The sequence below is a fragment of the Cheilinus undulatus genome, linkage group 1 (genome assembly GCF_018320785.1).
Source record: "Cheilinus undulatus linkage group 1, ASM1832078v1, whole genome shotgun sequence".
NCBI lineage: Eukaryota > Metazoa > Chordata > Actinopteri > Labriformes > Labridae > Cheilinus > Cheilinus undulatus.
The window spans coordinates 19,457,269-19,475,010 of record NC_054865.1 but is presented as its reverse complement, the minus strand read 5'-3'; the positions used below and the strand labels follow the sequence as shown (position 1 = coordinate 19,475,010).

General features: G+C 40.8%; 1 protein-coding gene across 4 annotated transcripts in view; it reads right to left on the bottom strand.

Annotated features, from left to right (window-relative positions):
- si:dkey-219c3.2 (transcription initiation factor TFIID subunit 4) overlaps positions 1 to 17,742 on the bottom strand; it is a 152,407-nt gene that overhangs the window by 12,379 nt on the left and 122,286 nt on the right. For 2 of the 4 annotated variants that reach the window (XM_041793659.1, XM_041793677.1), the window contains one exon: positions 312 to 773. The exons of the other annotated variants lie outside the window; for them this stretch is intronic. In XM_041793659.1, the coding sequence (XP_041649593.1) occupies positions 528 to 773 (246 nt within the window). In that variant the 3' untranslated portion in view covers positions 312 to 527. Of the gene's footprint in view, positions 1 to 311; positions 774 to 17,742 lie in introns of those variants that run through there. 4 annotated transcript variants of the gene reach the window in all.

The window sequence follows — 17,742 nt, the reverse complement described above, 5'->3', positions numbered from 1 at the left end:
CTGAATGTAAAGACTAAAGTCCACACATGCATGGGAATAAATGTGATAACAAGAAATAGATAAATAAATATAGTGTATAATGTTTTAAAAAGTTTGGGCTAATATTAGATTCCCAGGTGGATTATTATTCCAGTTTGGCATGGTCTCTGGTGAGTCACACCATGCTGGGGAAGCTGGGAGTTGAGATGCTGGTGTGCAGCAGGCTCCCCACCTCCAGGGCAAACCAGAGCCCTCACTTTGGGGAGCAACCCCAGCCTAATCAGGTCAATCATGGCTGACCACATGTGAAACATGGGCCTGCCTACTGCCATGCCAATTACTGCCACTCACAAGTCGGCTCAGCAACAGAGACACAGATTTTACCAATCAAAGCCATCCATCCACCTGGACGGATGGCCAGTGGTAGCCACAGGCAGTCAGTGCTGGGGTGGTGCTGTGGCCGTGGTAGGTGATGGTGAGGAGGAGGATGAGAGAGAGGACAGTTGTGTATTGCTGCCCAGGTAGTGAGCCTCAGCTCCCAGAATGCCTCATTCCCTACAGGGACAGGACGAGCCTAAAGTGATCCAAATAGAGGCGGAAAGGTCAGTGCTCATCCAGGAATTCACTAAGCTCAGTCTCTGCTCCCTCCTTGTGTCTTTACGTGTCCTCCACATGCCAGCAACCCAAACACCGGTATGTTGTTGGTATCTATGGAGACGGATTCCTCTCGCCAGCACACACAGGAAATCATGTTGTGGAGGAGGGAACAGGGATGGGAGGGGTAAACACCGACGCTAAACAAAGCAGATGGCTGAGTGTCAGTTAAAAAGGAAAGCGAGACATCAACAAGCAGACTTTCCCTGTCGCCAGCAATTACACAGTAATTGTGTCGCAAATTCAATGAAAGACAAAATGGCAGTCTTTGTAAGGTCACAGTGGATGAAAGAAAAAGTGAGAGGAAGAGAAAAGGCAGGAGCGCACAGGCACCAGAGAGAGAGAGAAAGAGAGAGAAAACAGAAAGTCTCAAAATCAGCTTGGCCCAGAAAGATCCATGAGGCAAAAAACAGCATCTGTCATTTTATCTGTGATGGCCGCTCCGGGGCATTATGTCATATGACATATCCATCGTACAGAGCGCGCAGGGATACTTCGATACATCTCTTCAGACATTTGACTTGTTTGGAGCGGGGGACAGAGAGAAAAACAGAGAGAGGGAGTGTTCAGTGAAGACAACCTGAGGAGAAGGGATGAGAGGAGAGGATTTGTGGGTAATAAGACCTCTTTGCAGACTCTGGTCTTCAGCCATGTTCAGTTAACATACATGACAATGTGCCAATGGGCCAGACACGCTGTTTCACACTATTTTACACAACCAGGGTCCCATACACAATGGTTGATGTGACAGCTGAAAGAAGCCTTAATGCTTGTGTGGTTGAAAACTAGTAAAATAATGTAGATTTCCTTCCTTTTTTTTTTTTTCTTTTTTTGGGGTGCATCACATCAGAAAAACTAAATGAAGGTACACCATGAATGCATGACATAATCAGTGCAGTTAAGCACTGACCGTGTCCTCTGTATGAACTTCACATTAGACCAGGGCTAAGCTCTCCCTTTCTCATACAATATAGAATGGAAAATTATTCTTTAAACAACTTAAAACAGATTATTTTTCATTTGGTGAAACACATAGTACAAACATAATCAAACAGTTACATAAAAACATGTCTAAATGGGCTTTACTTTGGGCTAAATTCTGCCAACAGGCCACCAACTCTTGACCAATAACTAAATAGTAATACAGGCTGTATTAATGGCCTGTGGCCATGATTCAAGCAACGATAACATTTTAATTTACTGAGGAATACTGGTACCAAATACAGATGAAGAGCTAGCATTAGTTTGCATTTTTTTCTTGTTCCAACCCATCTCACATCCATCTGGGCAACTGCCCATTGAAAGTGTTTGGAAGATCTCAGAGGATGACTACTGACAGTATAGCCTTCGCTGCTACTTATAAAAAACTTTTCCAGCTGACTAGTAGTTCTGTCTGTGCCAATAGTTATCTATCTTCACAAATTTATGTCATTGATTTCAACAGCATATTATACTGTTTTTAGGCAGCGGCAAATGGTTTCAGCTGTTTTTTACCCTAATGAGGGAATCTTTCATATAGTTAAGCTACGTTTTTTAATCATAAACAATGGTAACCCTTAGCCTAACCCTCTACCTACTGGTACAAATAAGTAACCTGATCAACCTTAACTAACCAAATCAACTAACCTATTCTAAATCAACCTAACCTAACGTACCTGCCTTAACCTAACCTAAACAAACCTTAACTGACCTAACCTTAGGTAAACCTCATCTTACCTAACTTAGCTTCAATAACTGCACCTACCCTAACTTAACCTATCTTACCTAACCTAACAAACCTAACCTAACCCAATCTGCCATAAAATAACCCAACCTAACCTAACCTTATCTTGCCTAACCAACCTTACCTGACTTAACCTTACCAACCTACCCTACCTCCTTACCCCCTAATCCTACCAACTACCTAATGATACAAATAAAGTAACCTAACCTTACATTACCTAACCTAACAACCTACCCTAACTGAACCTAACCTAACATATCCTGCCTTAACCTAACCTACTAACTAACCTGAACAAACCTTACCTGACCTAATCTACCTTAGCTTAAATAACTGCACCTACCCTAACTTAACCTACCTTATCTAACCTAACAAACCTACCCTGACTTAACATAACCTAACCCAACATAATGATCTAACCAAAACAGTCTAACCTAACCTTACCAAACATATCCTAACCAAAACAACCAAACCTAACCTAGCCCAAACAACCTAACCTAACTTCACCAAACCTAATCTAACCTAACCTAACTAAACTCAACTTAACCTTCTCAAACTAACCTAACCTAAACAACTTAACTTAACCCATGTTACCTCACATAACCCAACCTACCTACCTTGACTTAACCAAACTTAAAATATAAAGGAAACTAAACTTGTATGATAGCTCGTTAGCTTTAGCATAGTAGCTGCTAACTAGCAACCTAACTTCCTAGTAAAAAGAGTGAGGTGTTACAGTAGTGTTGCATTAAAATTGCAGCTCTTTTAATTATAGGTGCAACAAAAAATAAACCTCTGAAATGATGTAAAACTTGGACCTAAGCTATTCTGGATTGAATTTTAGCCCTTTCCAACTGACCTAAGGAAACATTGTTGATTCAATTTATTGTCAACTACATGGGAGAGTTTGGGTTCCGAACCTGTGCAATTGCCTTCAAAAACCAGTGTAGTTTGCTGTTACCAACTAAGGTTTTCAAATTTCCTTTACTTTGATACTTTTGAATCTGTTTTGACACTACATGCTTCAAAAGACTACAAAAAAGTCAGAAAGTGCTTTAACTTAAAAAAAAAAAAAATACATATATATTTTATATTTAAGACATAAGGCAGTTGGGCAGGGGAAGAATGAATCCATAAAACATATTCTAATATTTGAAAACAAGAATCTGTCCAATAATGGATGCCAGGACTGTTATTTTTGTTGCAGTGGCATTAGAAATGTATGATATCAGTTGATTCTTAGTAGTGACATAGTCAGACCTGCAGGTCACATTATGCACTTGGACTTGGACCTTGGAAACGGCAGAGAAAGAGTTAACGATATTTTCTGCTGATCAGAAAGACTGGGAGTTCCTCTCCTACTGCTCTTTAAATGATCATTTGAGCGGTTGTATTATACATCTATGATAATCATCAGTGCAGAGAATTTCAACAGATTTTTTTAACAGAAGGACAAAGTCAGCAGGTCACACTTTCATGTCCTCGGCCCTCCAATTACCAGCAGCTTTCACTTTACACTCCAGAGGACTGAAATTAATTCCCATTTTACTAAATTTACTTTTGATTAATAATGTATGTTTTCATCCTCTCTTTCTCTTTTACTACATTCCTGATTTGACTCCTTGTCTCCAGTTGTGCAGTGGCAGCAGTGAGGCTTGTAGGTGTCTTTAGGAATTTACATTAAGTCCTTTATTGTCTAAGAAGAGAAAGGAGGGGAGGGTGGAGGGGTTCTTGCTGATCTGTGGCTTTGAACCCGGAGTGGCACCTGTGCCTTGATGCCGGAGCCAATATTGGATTTGGCCCAGGTCACACCTTAGGGCGGTGGGTTAATGGCCCACTTTGCCAAGCACACAGAGCTGCTCGGCCCTGCACTGGCCAACCTGCTGCCTCAGCACTCTGCTCCTCACAGCTGAACATTTAGACAGGAACTGCATGGTAACAGAACACACGCACACGTGTACCGAATGTACCGGTATATGCAGCCAATCCCGGCTAAAACACTTTGTTAACTGAAACTTTGGGGAGAAACATTGCTCAGCGTTCATGTGGAAGGATAAAGACTAGCCCAGTGTTGGTTGAGAAACAGATAAGCTGTTCATGATGCAACATTACTCTTTTGTTGTTATTACTTTGATGCTGAAAAATCCGTTTAAACTCTGATGTCTGTGCTGCAGGCAAAGAGGACATATATAGCACAACAGAGACAGACTGTTGACAAGCTAAACAAAGGAGTGAAGCAAAAGCTGAACCAGGTGGTGTTTTTTTACAAGTTGAAGCCAGAGTGGAAATTAACAGCAGCCACTAGTCAGATATTGATGATTTTTGTGCACAATGCTGGCCTTTTCATCAGGCAGGCAGCCATTATTTTGGAGATCCAGTTGTATGCGAGAGAGAGTTGTTGGCTTGTGGAAACACTAGCGTGGCTCGCAGGTACTCAGGTGTTCCTGATGGGCTGGCTAACATGTGGGCTGACTGAAGAGCTTGCTGATTTGCTGACTGACGGGCTAAGTGAAGAACTGGCTGAGGGCCTGACTGACTCACTGACTGGCTGACTAATCTACTAACTGATGGACGGACTGGCTGCCTGGTTGACTGACTTTGTGCCAGGGAGCAAAGCTTTCCCACATGTTCTCCTGCACGCTGCATTTCAGTTGGGGAACGCTGCCTTGTCCCTTCACAGTGTTTACAGTGTGGAGCCCAGCCGTGGGAGTGCAACCCCGCTTCATCTCCAAACTCGGCCTCAAACGCCTCTCCTACGGCCGCCATTAATCAGCAACAGAGACTTTCTCTCTCCCCCTCTCGCCTCTCCGTTTTCTCGCTCCTCTACGCCCACAGACATGCTGGATGAGGCCATTTTGAAAGAGTTAACAGATGTCGGCTGATTTGCCCCGGGCTTTCTGACATTGCCCGAGTGATGTATTTGATGTGGAGTTTATTCAGCTCTAATAAACGTATAAAGAATTAGAATAATAATTCACAGATGTACATAGCCAGATTATATGCTGGAGCTTTTCTTTGAAGCAGACAAGGGAGCCAAGATTAACAGAACCAGGAGAAAGGATGAAAAGGTTTTTGGTTCAGCCCACTGATAATAACAGAGGTCAGGGCAGACTAATACTACGGCTTTATGTGCATGTGCCGACACAGATGGCCTTTGTTCATAGCACAGGTTCTTTTTCTGCCAAAAGTCTAAACCAAAGAGTGCCATTGTCACAGTGCTTTGTAAAAAATGGAGCACATTTACCACTTCTTCATATCTCATAATGCTTTGGTTAATTCATCATTTGGTGTACAGCAGAAAGAAAAACATGAAAATCACAAAGGGATAAATAAGAGTGAGGTCTAGCATGCTGATCATGGCTGAAAAAATGAAGGAATTACTTTCAAAACAAACAACTTCCATTTGCTTCACAGCTAAAGAACAACAAATCTCAAAAATGGCCGGTTGCAGAGCATCTTAATACCCACATAAACCATAAAAACAGCTACACTGCTCCATGGCAATGCATAGCAACCGTGCAGAATTTCAGTCAAGGAGAAAGAAGGCAAAAAAACACCTTATTACTTCTAACTCCTGCAAGCCATTTTGGTCTCCAAAGGTTTTAGAGCGCCGCAGGCCATGTGTCTGCAGTGTTTCGGGAAATGACTTGCCTTCGCACGAACACTGCTATGTTCTGCAGCACTGCTGCCCCCAGCATCCCCGCTCAATTTCTGTTTAACCCCTTCCTGCCTTCCCTCACACTGACTCACTGCAACAGAGAGCTCACACCCAGCACAATACTGTCACATTGTTCAGCCTCCCACAAACCGAGGCAAATCAGACCAGCTTTTTCACGAGCTAACACATTAACTCCACGTCTAATTTGGCTACTTAAGCATGTGATGGCTCTTAACAAACATGATGCAGAGAAGGCGTAAGGTTATATAGGGCAGAGGAAGATGGAGCAAAAAAAAGCCCCTTCAACATTCCACTTGATCTACTACAATGTGCGACACAGTTTGCACTTGAGTGTGTATCAACGGTGGATTAAATCTGCAAACTCGTTGACACAACACATAATTAAAACATCTTGCTCGAGGTCAGGAATTTTCTAATTAGTAGTGTACTGACAAAGCTGCAATTCCATCGCCCTGAGTTTCAAAGTCCACAGGTTACTGCTAAGATGAAAGCTGACCCTGGAGCAGTTTTCTGCAGGGCTGCACATACAATTCCTCAGAAGACAGTCACAGGGTCACCGAGCTAAACAGTGTTGCTGCACCCGGAACCTCGCTCCCAAACAAAGAACTTCAAACTTTCCTGCCTGGAAACACAATCCTGGCTTCACCCCCCTCTCTCTCTATCCTTTTTTCTTTTCAACCCGAGAGAAACAAAAGATTGCGTGAAGGCAACCAGATGAAGAAGCCATAACATTGTTTTTAATCTGTTTAATTAAAATGCTCCAAGCCTGGCTAGCTGTGCAACTTGTTAAATAGTACAAAGGCTTTATTAGCTGGTCTTTGTAGCTTCTGCTGGCAACACCATATAGGACTAGTGTGCTTACATTTTGTATACATACTGGTTGTTGCTATTAAATGAATGAAGACAATCAGGACAGTGCAACAGCAAATATAGCAACAACCAGACTTTAATGTTGTTGTTTTGCTGGTTTGTAATCCAGGTTTCTTGTTTGGAGAACATACAGCAATCTATAAATTGACCAATCAATGCCTTTAATGTCTTTCCTCTCTGTTCCTTTCTATGGAGAGAGAAAAACATGGCTAACAGCCTTCCTGATAACCTGGACAATTAACTCAGGCCAAGTATCTTTGCCTACATAAAGTATCAGAAGTAGAACTTTTTCAACATTAAATATTCAAGGCGTTTCATATATAAAATGAACCCAATTAGAGTTAAAATAGGAGAAGTGTAATGAGTCTCAAGTCAGAATGCTTGTCTTCAGAACTGCTCACTAATGAGCCCTTGTTGGTTTTGCACACTTTACTTTCAATGGTGTGGCACTGTCATTTCTGCTGGATTTTAATTTTTAATTCAAGTTGAATGAGAGGGTGGTGACTGAGTTAATAATCAAGGCACCGGGGTGTTTTGCAGCCGATGGATAGCTGGGAGAAGTTGCCAAATGAGGCTTGTGGTCCGCTCTTTGATGTCTTTGTGAAACGCTCCAAATAGGAACAACTAGTTAACAAAAGACGATCAGTTCAGAGTGGTATTGAACATAAATGACCACACTAAGGGGAACGCATCCTGCAAATGGCCTAATTAGGGAAAAGAGTTGGCTAGCAGAATAGCATGGCAGTGAATAACACAGACGCACTAACAGATACTGACTAGAGAATGAGATAAGAGACCGAAAGGCGGCATGACGGATCCCGCAGCTCTGCAGACATGTGCTGTGTGCTGAACCGTCAGCCTTCACACAGATTCTCACATGAGCAGTGAGACGTTTCACTTACAAGAAAAGGGAACGCACCAAGGGGCCACAGCAGATATGCAGATGGAGGAGATTAGAAAGCACATTTATGGAGGAGGTTCACACTATGATTCGGTCCTTGATCTCAAACTGACATAAATGGGGCCATTTTTGACATCATTTAGCCATCACAGGCTCCGCTCTGTCTCACTGGTCCCCATGCACCTGATCTGACGGCTGCTAAGTATCAGAGGCAAGAGAGCGCGGTCTGAAGAGAAAGTCTGATTAGAATCCAGGCTCTACAGGGAAAGAGTCAAGCTTTATGATTTATATAGATGGCCCAGAAAGAAAAACCAAAACTTCACAGCAGGATTTCCTTTTTTTATTCTCCTGTGAACATTTTTGACCTTCAGTGACAATTTTTTTCATTTAAGAAGCTTCATGGGTAAGAAGCTCACAGAGTTTGTAGCAGTGTTTCCCACACAAAAAACAATACTTGTAAATATATTAACAGCCACAAAAGTATATTCAAACACATTTTTTACATGTTTCATTATGTTTATGTGAACTATTCTTCTACAATGTCCTCAAGGTTAATATAGCTAACTAAAACTAACAACAATAACTACAACTTAAGAGTAGAGCTAATCTTAGTTAACTGAAAGTAAAATAAAAACTTTACAAAAAGACAAACTAACTACAACTGTGTGCTTAAAAAACTAAAATTTTCAAATTACAGAGAAAATACTCTGAGTTTTTATCTAACAGCTCTCAGGAGACTAACTGAAACATCCCTTATTATTTGTCTCAGGCAGTGCAATTTATATTTTGGATTATCTTGTTCCTTTCAGAAGTTTGAAACAAGATATTTTCTTTAATAATAATCTTTAATTATTATGTTTGCAAGAAAAATTACAATGGGAAACTGACATATGGACTTGCTGGAGTGGCTCTAAGTTTGTAGTGAATAGCATCTACTTATATGCTCTGAAACATATCTCCATATCTTTTTTATATTGTTTTCACACCTGATAGTCCAGGGGACTTGGTCAGGTTGGCGGCTGAAAAAATTGCAACATTGTTTTATTTTCAAGTGGTTTGGTTCACTTTCACATTGGACTTGGTAAAAGGAACTAACAGTCTGGTTAATTGCAAGCAGTTTTACTTTTGTGGTGGTATCATCCTAAACAAATAAAGATGAAGAAGAAAAGAACACATAGAGGAAGATGAAAACAGCTCATCTGCTGGCCAACAGAAACTGGAAATCCACCTCCTCCTGCCGTTTTTTTTATCCCCACCTTATCAACAATGAAACAACACCAGATGAATGCTGTCTTGAGATCTCTGCTTTGCTTTGGAGTCATTTATGAGCAGCAAGCAAGGCAGCGAGCTCTCACGAGCATGCTGTTCTTTGCATGAGACAGAAGAATCAGTAACGAAGAGAAAGGTAAGCCAAAATGAGAGCGCGACTACAACGTGTTGCCATGGTTACAGAGATACCAAGCGAGGTATATATCCAAATTGTTCTGCTTTGCTTTCACGCCAGAAACGAACTGCACCAGACTTTGGTTGGAGGTGAACCAAGATGAATCATAGCTTAATTGACTGGTCCACATGACTCCGGCGCGCCTGAAAATACTGACCCTTGACACTGATTGGTCCTGTTACTTCTAACCAGGCCCAGACGGCTCAGATGGGAGCTTTGCAAGATGGATTTGCCAGTGAGAAACACGGAAAAAGGCGTATCCATCTGTTTCGGAAGGTTTAACTAGGCCAGCACTATGTATAATCAGCAAAAGAATGAGGACTTAAACCTGTAAGGAGAATTGATGGTGGTGCTAGCATTGCTAGTCTCATTCGTGCTTGTAAACCAATCTGCCATCATTTACCAGCAGAAGCTCCAATCCTAGTATCAGTCAGGAAACTGTGTCGAACTTTGACTGCATTCTGATAGTTTCCTTTCCTTGTGACTGGACAACAGGTGTGAATTTAAATTGTCCAATAAACGTTAGAAATCAGTAATCTAGGAACATCTCTTATCTACATAGGCAATACTATTCACAGTTCTCCTGATGGACTCAAGTTAGATGCAGAAATCTAAAATTTCACAGGATGGTAACACTAATTGTCAATGCATTGAACATTTGGCACTACAGTGTCACATGACAATCAGTAACACACAATCAATTAGTAATGGATGCAACAATGGCAGACAGCATCTAAAATTTGGCCCCAGTTTGGGATTTCCTCATTACAGATTTTTGGGAGTTTTCCTGGAGGCCTCGCTCTTCCCATCAGGTTCCTCTTCCACAGACCCAGAAGGCTTCCTTCCTACCTGCACAGCATTTTTTGGCAACCTGCTTTATTATGCCATGTACAACAACATCATCTTCCAGGCAGCTGTGTGTGTATAAAATGCTTATCCACATATTGACACGGTTTAAACCCACACCCTTGTCTGCCATAATAATTACACATCTTGTAAAAGGAAGTACTCAATTCTTGCTGCACCTGAGGCGGGCAGCTGCAGGAGTTGCCCACTGGCGCCCAGCAAACACACCTCCGGCACTGCCTGGTATCCAAACAGCTTCAGCTTACACCCACAGCCATTGCCTTCAGTGGTGTAATGGCGGCTTTCTATTAGACTCCAACTGAAGAGAAAGTGCCAACGCAAGCATGGGTAAATGTGTTTCAACGTATTGCAGGAATAAAGCTGTGCGGATAGGTCGGCCAGGTAATAAAGACGGCAGGGGCCTGTTTTATGGTTGTCAACGAGTCAGACCACACACACACATGTAACTGCACACACCTACGCTAACACACAACAAAGCAGTGGTGTGTGTAGTGACACAGGCCAGCCCAGGAGGTATGTTTACATTCTGTGGCTCTCTGGACCTTGTTGTATGTGTATATAAGAATCTCTCCAAAAGGCCAGGCAGGTCTGTAGCAGCCAAACCACATCTATTGCTCACAACTGCCACGACATGTAATCAGAGCAGGGATGCGGGTGAAAGAGGCCACATCCAGCAATTCACAACTCTCCCCAAAGTTCTCTCAGAGGAGGGCGTTCATTAGTCCAACAAATACATAATTTATGCAATCTAAAAAATACATGTGATCATGAATCAAACTGGGAATGAGAGACACAGAAACATTGAGGTTCTCTGGTGATGCTGATTCTTTGTTTCGGGGAAACTGAATACAAGTTGTGGGAAGCTGCAAAGACAAATGCGGCCAGTTGCAATATTGTTGCTCTAAAGCTTAGACACTAGACTAAAGCCAAAGCCTGGTGACACCACAGTCTAGATTAGTAGCTATATATATATACTATAATTCACTTTCTCTGAAGCTAAACTGATGTAGATTGTTCCCTCTATTATCTATGCTATAGTTTAGTTGTCAAACCTAGTGTTTACCTATGCTAAATTAAGTAAGGTACAAGTCTTCTGGTGGGAATGTATAGTGACCTAAGTCAGAAAATACTTGAGACAGTAGGTTAGATTGCCTGCTAGCAGACATAAACAAAATACCACTTGGATTTTAAGCAACATCAGTAGACCCATCCAGAGGATTATTTGGGCCTCTGACCACTTTTGACACTTTTAACCCATTTTAAAAACCTATTTTACCACCTTTTCTACCCATCTTTGCCACTTTTAATCATTTTTTCCCACTTTCCACCTCTGTTCATCACTTTGCTGCCCATTTTTACCGCCCTTAACCTATATTTGCCACTTTCCGCCAATTGTTTGCCTCTGGTAACCCATTTTTGTCACTTTAAACCCATTATGACACCATAATGTCATTTCACCACCTATTCTATCCATTTGTGCCACTCTGAAGCCACTTTGCCACTTTTTAACCTCTTTTCGCCAATATACTGCCCATTTTTTTCCCACTATGAACCCCTTTTTACCAGTTTCCATCTCTGCTAACCCATTTTGCCACTCTTAAACGCTTTTCACCACTTTTTATGCCCATTGCCATTTTAATTTTTTGCACTTGTTATGTCAACTTTGTATCTTCTAACCCATTTGTGCTACTAATGACCCCTATCCCCACTTTTTATGCCTAGCTTTGCCACTTTTGGTCTATTTTTACCACTTTTTACCCATTTCTGCCCCTTTTGTTGTCACTCTTGACCTAGCTTTACCACTTATTATGCCCATGTTTCCTTTTCGTCACAATTATTTAATATTTGTCCCTTAAAGTTGTCTCATTTTCGTCTATTTTATGTTTTGGCTTCCTGACATTTGTGGATATCATGGCCTTCCTATGAATTCTTACTTTACTTTTAAAATTGTTTAGTTCAGTCTGCATTTTCACATTGTTAACATTACCAAAAAAAGGTAACTGTTTTAAGAAAAGGGGTTTAGATTTTGAAGAAGACTATACAACACAGCTAAAAAATTAATTTCAAAAATGCATTTGTTGCTCTGATGAAAGTGGTTATTATTCAGGTAAAATGGTTATCACAGAATATCTTCACATTGTACCATGATTCTGCTGACCCCCATCAGCCCCCCATTTGGCTGGGCCCCAAAAAGCTCTCTTCTTTACCCCCCCTTATGGGCGGCCCTTAACATAAGCTAGCATCTAAAACAGCAGCACTGTAGCACCCAGCCTTTATCCTCTCTCCATTCTAGATGGATAACATTCATGTGCACAGTGATGTCTGTATTCTGCTGAGATTATTTGTCAAAAACGCCTGAATTTCACAGTTAATTGGCCTCCCTAATTAGCACAGGATGTCTAATTCCCATTGCAGTCAGTGTGCTAAATGGTAAAGCTTTAGTGAGCGGATGCTGCTCTCTTTTTCGTCTGAGCAGAGAGACTCCCGGTGCAAGCCAAGCTACACTGTACATTACACACTCAATGATCGATTCTAAATCTTAATTAGGGAAACGACAAACAAGCAAGGGGACTTAATGAACTGTGTACCTTGTCAAACAGCTGGCTGATTATATTTATTGAGATATATGTTAAATTTAATGATTTGGGCAATTAACTGTGGAACCCTCTGTAATCTCTTAGGGACATGAAGGGGCCAGGCAGGCGAGCAGCAGGGCCACAGACCTAATGAAAAGCAGCTGACAAATATTTGTCATCCCCAGAGTGCTGAAAAAAGACATCAGTGGCTCAGAAGACCTTTTGCTCAGGAATAAAGATATTACACAAATTTTAATCCCTTGTGTGCTTCTTTTCCACTCATTTTTGGTCCTGGCTTACACTGCTATGCAGCAGTAACGAGACGTGTTCAGGCTCCCTCTGCAAAGCTGGGACTTCATCCCACTTAATGATCTGAGATGTTCTGCAAAAACAATACAGAAACATAACAAAAGATATCTAAAAGTGGGCACAGTCTTTATTATCAGCGTCTCTTTTTTTTCACGGCCATCCATTTCTAACTTTTTTTCTAAATTGGTCAAATGGAAAGCAGTGAAAAGCGAGGAAAAAAAAAATTAAGCCGAGCCGAAAAGTGCGACTTGGATTTAATATTTTATAATTGCCAAGGGACATTCTAAGATCAATGAATTTTTGCCCGGGACGCACATCAGAAAGAGATGTACTTCAGTCTTTTTAGGGAACATTGGTCTATTTAATTCCAGTGTCTGATGCATGTGAAATATGCCTTCCATGGCCTCCTTCTTCTTCCCCGGGCACTGCTGCAGGCACACATTACCACTTTTAATGGGCCGCCATGAGAAGAGGCAAGTCAGCCAATAACCCATCCTCACTAATGGATTGCCTTGTTTGTTCTCTTTCACCATTTTCTGAAGCTAATTTTAGATTTTCTGTTTTTCTGTTAAAAGACAAAACAGGGGACAATGTATCACAACAATATTCCAGCACAGAACAATAAAATGAATAGTCCTCAGAATGAGAGAGAGGGTGAGAAAACTGTATCATTTAAGCAATTCAGTACCACAAGGGATATCTGATGAGGAAAATAGCTTGTGGTTGGTCATGAGGTTATGAGGGGTAACTAAAGTGTAACTGGAAGCCAAAATATGGCCTCTCCCAGTAAGAAGCAAAGGAGAAAAGGCACTTCTAGGGACTGTAGTAAAAAGCTTAGAGAGGAATAATAACAGAGGCAGTGGTTTTAAAGGTTAAGAATGGTCAGCTCACTAACTAATTTATCACTGGCTGCAGAAGATTGAATTTTTACCTGTCAGAAGAGTCCATAACTTTTCAAAACAAGACTTATGGTTGAGTATTTTTACTATCAACTTGAAGTAATTTTTCTAACATTTGATAGATTTTCTAAAACACGGTTTAATGGGCAACCTTTGCCATGCAGGTTTTTTTGGTAAGCAATGGATCACCTTTAAGTACCATGTTCAACCTTTCACGACAGTACAGCATTATATAAATGTCAAGGGTTCATTTCCAATCTCATTCTGACATATATTATAAAAGACATCAAGTTTTTAAGTGTAGAGAAAAACAGCAGAAGGATGTGGGTATGTTCCACAAAAAGTCTAGTTTTTCCAAGAAAAATTGAAAATGCATGCCGCTGGTGATAAGCTATGATACAGTAAATGTAAAGATAGTTCTCCATTATTTAGTATTGACTTTTGTAGCAGAGAGCTGCTGCTTACAGGATGCATAATAAACACCTCCACACTGAAAAGTCCTGATTCAGATTCAGGAAACTCAAATTGATCTCTATGTTGGCATTTCTGCCATCTAGCTGTAGTATTTTGCCTACTCCGTGTATATTAGCACCTCTGCTCTGCCTCCTTGGCATTCTCCTGCCCCCCCACCAGCATCTAATGAAAGATCCTTTCCAGCCCTTTCTACTTTCTATCCCCAGGCACAGACCTTGACAGCTGACAATGGAGCTGACATAAAACTTATAGTCAAAGGAAAACAAACTTAAATACATTGCGACAACAGAATGCAGTGCTCCCTTACAATCTCACAGTGCTGTTCTGCACAAAGCAATCAGGGTTAGATGTAACAGCAACGCAGGAGGTCCAATAAAAACAACAGTAAGTCACACAAAGACACAGGAGTTTCTTAAGTGAGCCATAACAGAAAGAACTCTGTGGGCTCTCCAGGGCTCCACCATGTAAGTTTCAGAGGCTCTGTGTTGACAACTTCATTAGCAGCACCCGCGCGTTAAAACTCTCCAGTCACTCAACAACATTACAACATGTTAAAACTCTGAATATGGAGGCCCAGGGTTTCCATCTCCTCCAGGATGAGGGAAACTCAAGCAGAAGCAGTGATTGAGGCATTTTCTCAGCCTATCCCTATGAGTGGAGAAGGCGTAGGATGCGGTGAGTGGGTTTGCACGGTGCAGTATAGCACAGCATGGGGCCCAGGATGTTAGGCTGTCCCCACGTCCCTGGCCAGCAGGCTAGCTAGAGAGCCAGCCATTAACAGCTCGCCTCCATAGCAGCGAGGCGGTGAGGGGAAAAAAGGCAGCAAATTTCATTCTTCAGAAATTTAATTATATCAAGATTAACAAGGGAGGTAATTAATTTCTTTAAGATGGGTATCTTTTAAGTGCCTGGGGCTCAACTTTGTTGTCAAAACTGTATATTTAACCATTATTTCAGGGCAAAGTTTTACAGGCAGGAATGAGGCGGATCACTACTTTGCCATGAATATGGAGAGGTTTCTTATCTAAATAGGAAGATTACAGGGTTAACATTAATGTGTATATTTATGTTCTTATATAAATTTAAGGGTTTTTTAAAGACAGTATTGACTAGATAAAAGCAATTTCCCATATTTGTTTCAAGACAGAGCCAAAAGGTCCCTAGGAATATTTGATTATTCATTAATGAACTAGAAAATTCTACCTCTATGACCAAGGTTTTACAGTGTGCATTCTTATATGTATGACTCTGATCACATCACAGATTTTTGGCCCCTCACCAGGAGTGCAGGCATACAATCCTGTAAAAATGAGTCAAGCTGACAGATACCAAGACCTCAGCTATTCAAACTACTCAAGACAATCCTCTGCTCTCTCATTCTATGTGGTTCAATTCAAGCGCTAACAGCAGGGCACAAACATCATATGTATTTTACATGCCACACATGTGCAGAACAGTGAGAAACATCAGTTCAAGTCACATGCAAACTGGTGTAGAGAACAGACAGTGGAACAAACAGGCTATTCTGAGATTCTCTTTAATTCAAACATGCTGAACTCTATTAGTCTAAATCTTGGATCTCATGTCCCTGCAGATTTCAATTCAAATTGTAAACATTAAAAAATGTATGTTTTGGATGCATGAAACATATGAATCACTCTGTTAAACTACAGAACTGCATGTTTATGTTGTGAATAACATTGTTTTTTAAGCTGCTCAGGATCTTTATGAGAAAAATGTGCCTCTTAGCCACATCCTAACTCGCATGGCTTTACTAAAGCCAGTGTCTGTTTGATGGTCATTTTGTATGGCACACTCATCCAGACTGGAATATCCCAAAACCAAATCGACTGCCATGATGTCCTTTACAAACATTCCGAGTGCCAAAAGGATAAATCTAATTTACATTCCCTCTTTTGCAGCCATAAGTATGTTTTGCTAAAAGTCTTGCCCAGTGGAAATAATGTCATAAAATTTGCGACAGAAATGCACAGTTCCCAGAGGAGGAATATGCACGACTTCTGTGCGCTTAACATTTCCTAAAACATCCCTTATAAATTCAAGTTTTCAAAACTCCTGTAAAAATTCCACAATCACTACATGCTTTGGGACAAAGGCTCCCTTTGAAAGGCAAAAAAGACTTTGGTAATCCTTGACTTTTCCTTAAGCAGCACTGGTTGACATTTTTTCAGTAAACTGCTTCCTGAACTATCAGATGGTCTGCAATAAAGTGCTTGTGTTTTATGCAATTTCGTAAGCAGCTCACAAAAAATGTTATCATATATGGCCAGAGCAAACCTGACTTCAAAAGTTATATATTTCCAGTGGGTTTGTTTTTAACATTTTCATGACTGTTCAACATGCCACTATCAAAAGATCTGTCTGTGTATTAGAAGCCATCAGCTTCAGCTGAACCTTGTGTGAAGTCCTGCTTAGCAAAGCTTTGCAACTCAATTACATTGCTTTGTTTAATATATAAAATATTTTGTAAAGGTGCAACACATGATAAACAGTTTCACTTGATTCAGAAGTTAAGATGGTCTGGTAATGATAACTGGACACTTGAGATAGTAACCTTTATTTACTTTCTTACTGTAAAATGAACTGTACTATCTTTGATGACCTGACTGTTTGGTTGAACAACTTTTGCTGTTAAAAAAAAAAAAAAAAGGAACCACACGTTGGCATGACTATTGTGATCATGTTAGCATGGTGATGTGTGGTTGACTCAGAGTTTGAAACAAGTCAATGTGCAAAACCTGCAGTTTTTTGAGTTTCCACTTGATGCAGGCTACAAAAGCACAGTAAGTCCACCCATGTTAAAATGTTCATTTTGATTGGAGATATTAATATTATGCCTAGTTCATTAATGGACTTCAAATGTCTGCTTAATAAATCAGTGAGTGGTGTCACCACTCAACAACAATGTGGCCACTGCCACATTTCATACTGTCTATACCACTGATGTTAGCATTAGCTAAAAGAACCCTGATGCTGTAACAGTCTCACAAAGGAGCTAGCATAGTTTTTGTGGTTTATCAGTCTTCTTTTTCTTCTTGTTCTTGTAAGTAATAATAGTAGTAGTATTTTGTGCAGCTGAAAATCAGATGGATTGGCCAGATTCTCTAACTAACATCATGCAGATCCATCTTGCAAAGCTCCAATCTGAAATGATTGTGGCAGGTCTGAAAACGGACCTGACCAATCATCATTTGAGGAAATGTGGCAGTAACTATGGACCGAGTTTAGTTGCACTTGGCTGCCGATGGTGCTGTGTTTAGCTCAAATGTAGCTATAGTTTATAGTATAGAAACTTGTTTCAGCATTGATTTGAATAGTTACAGGTGGGGTTTAGTTGTACTGTATGCAA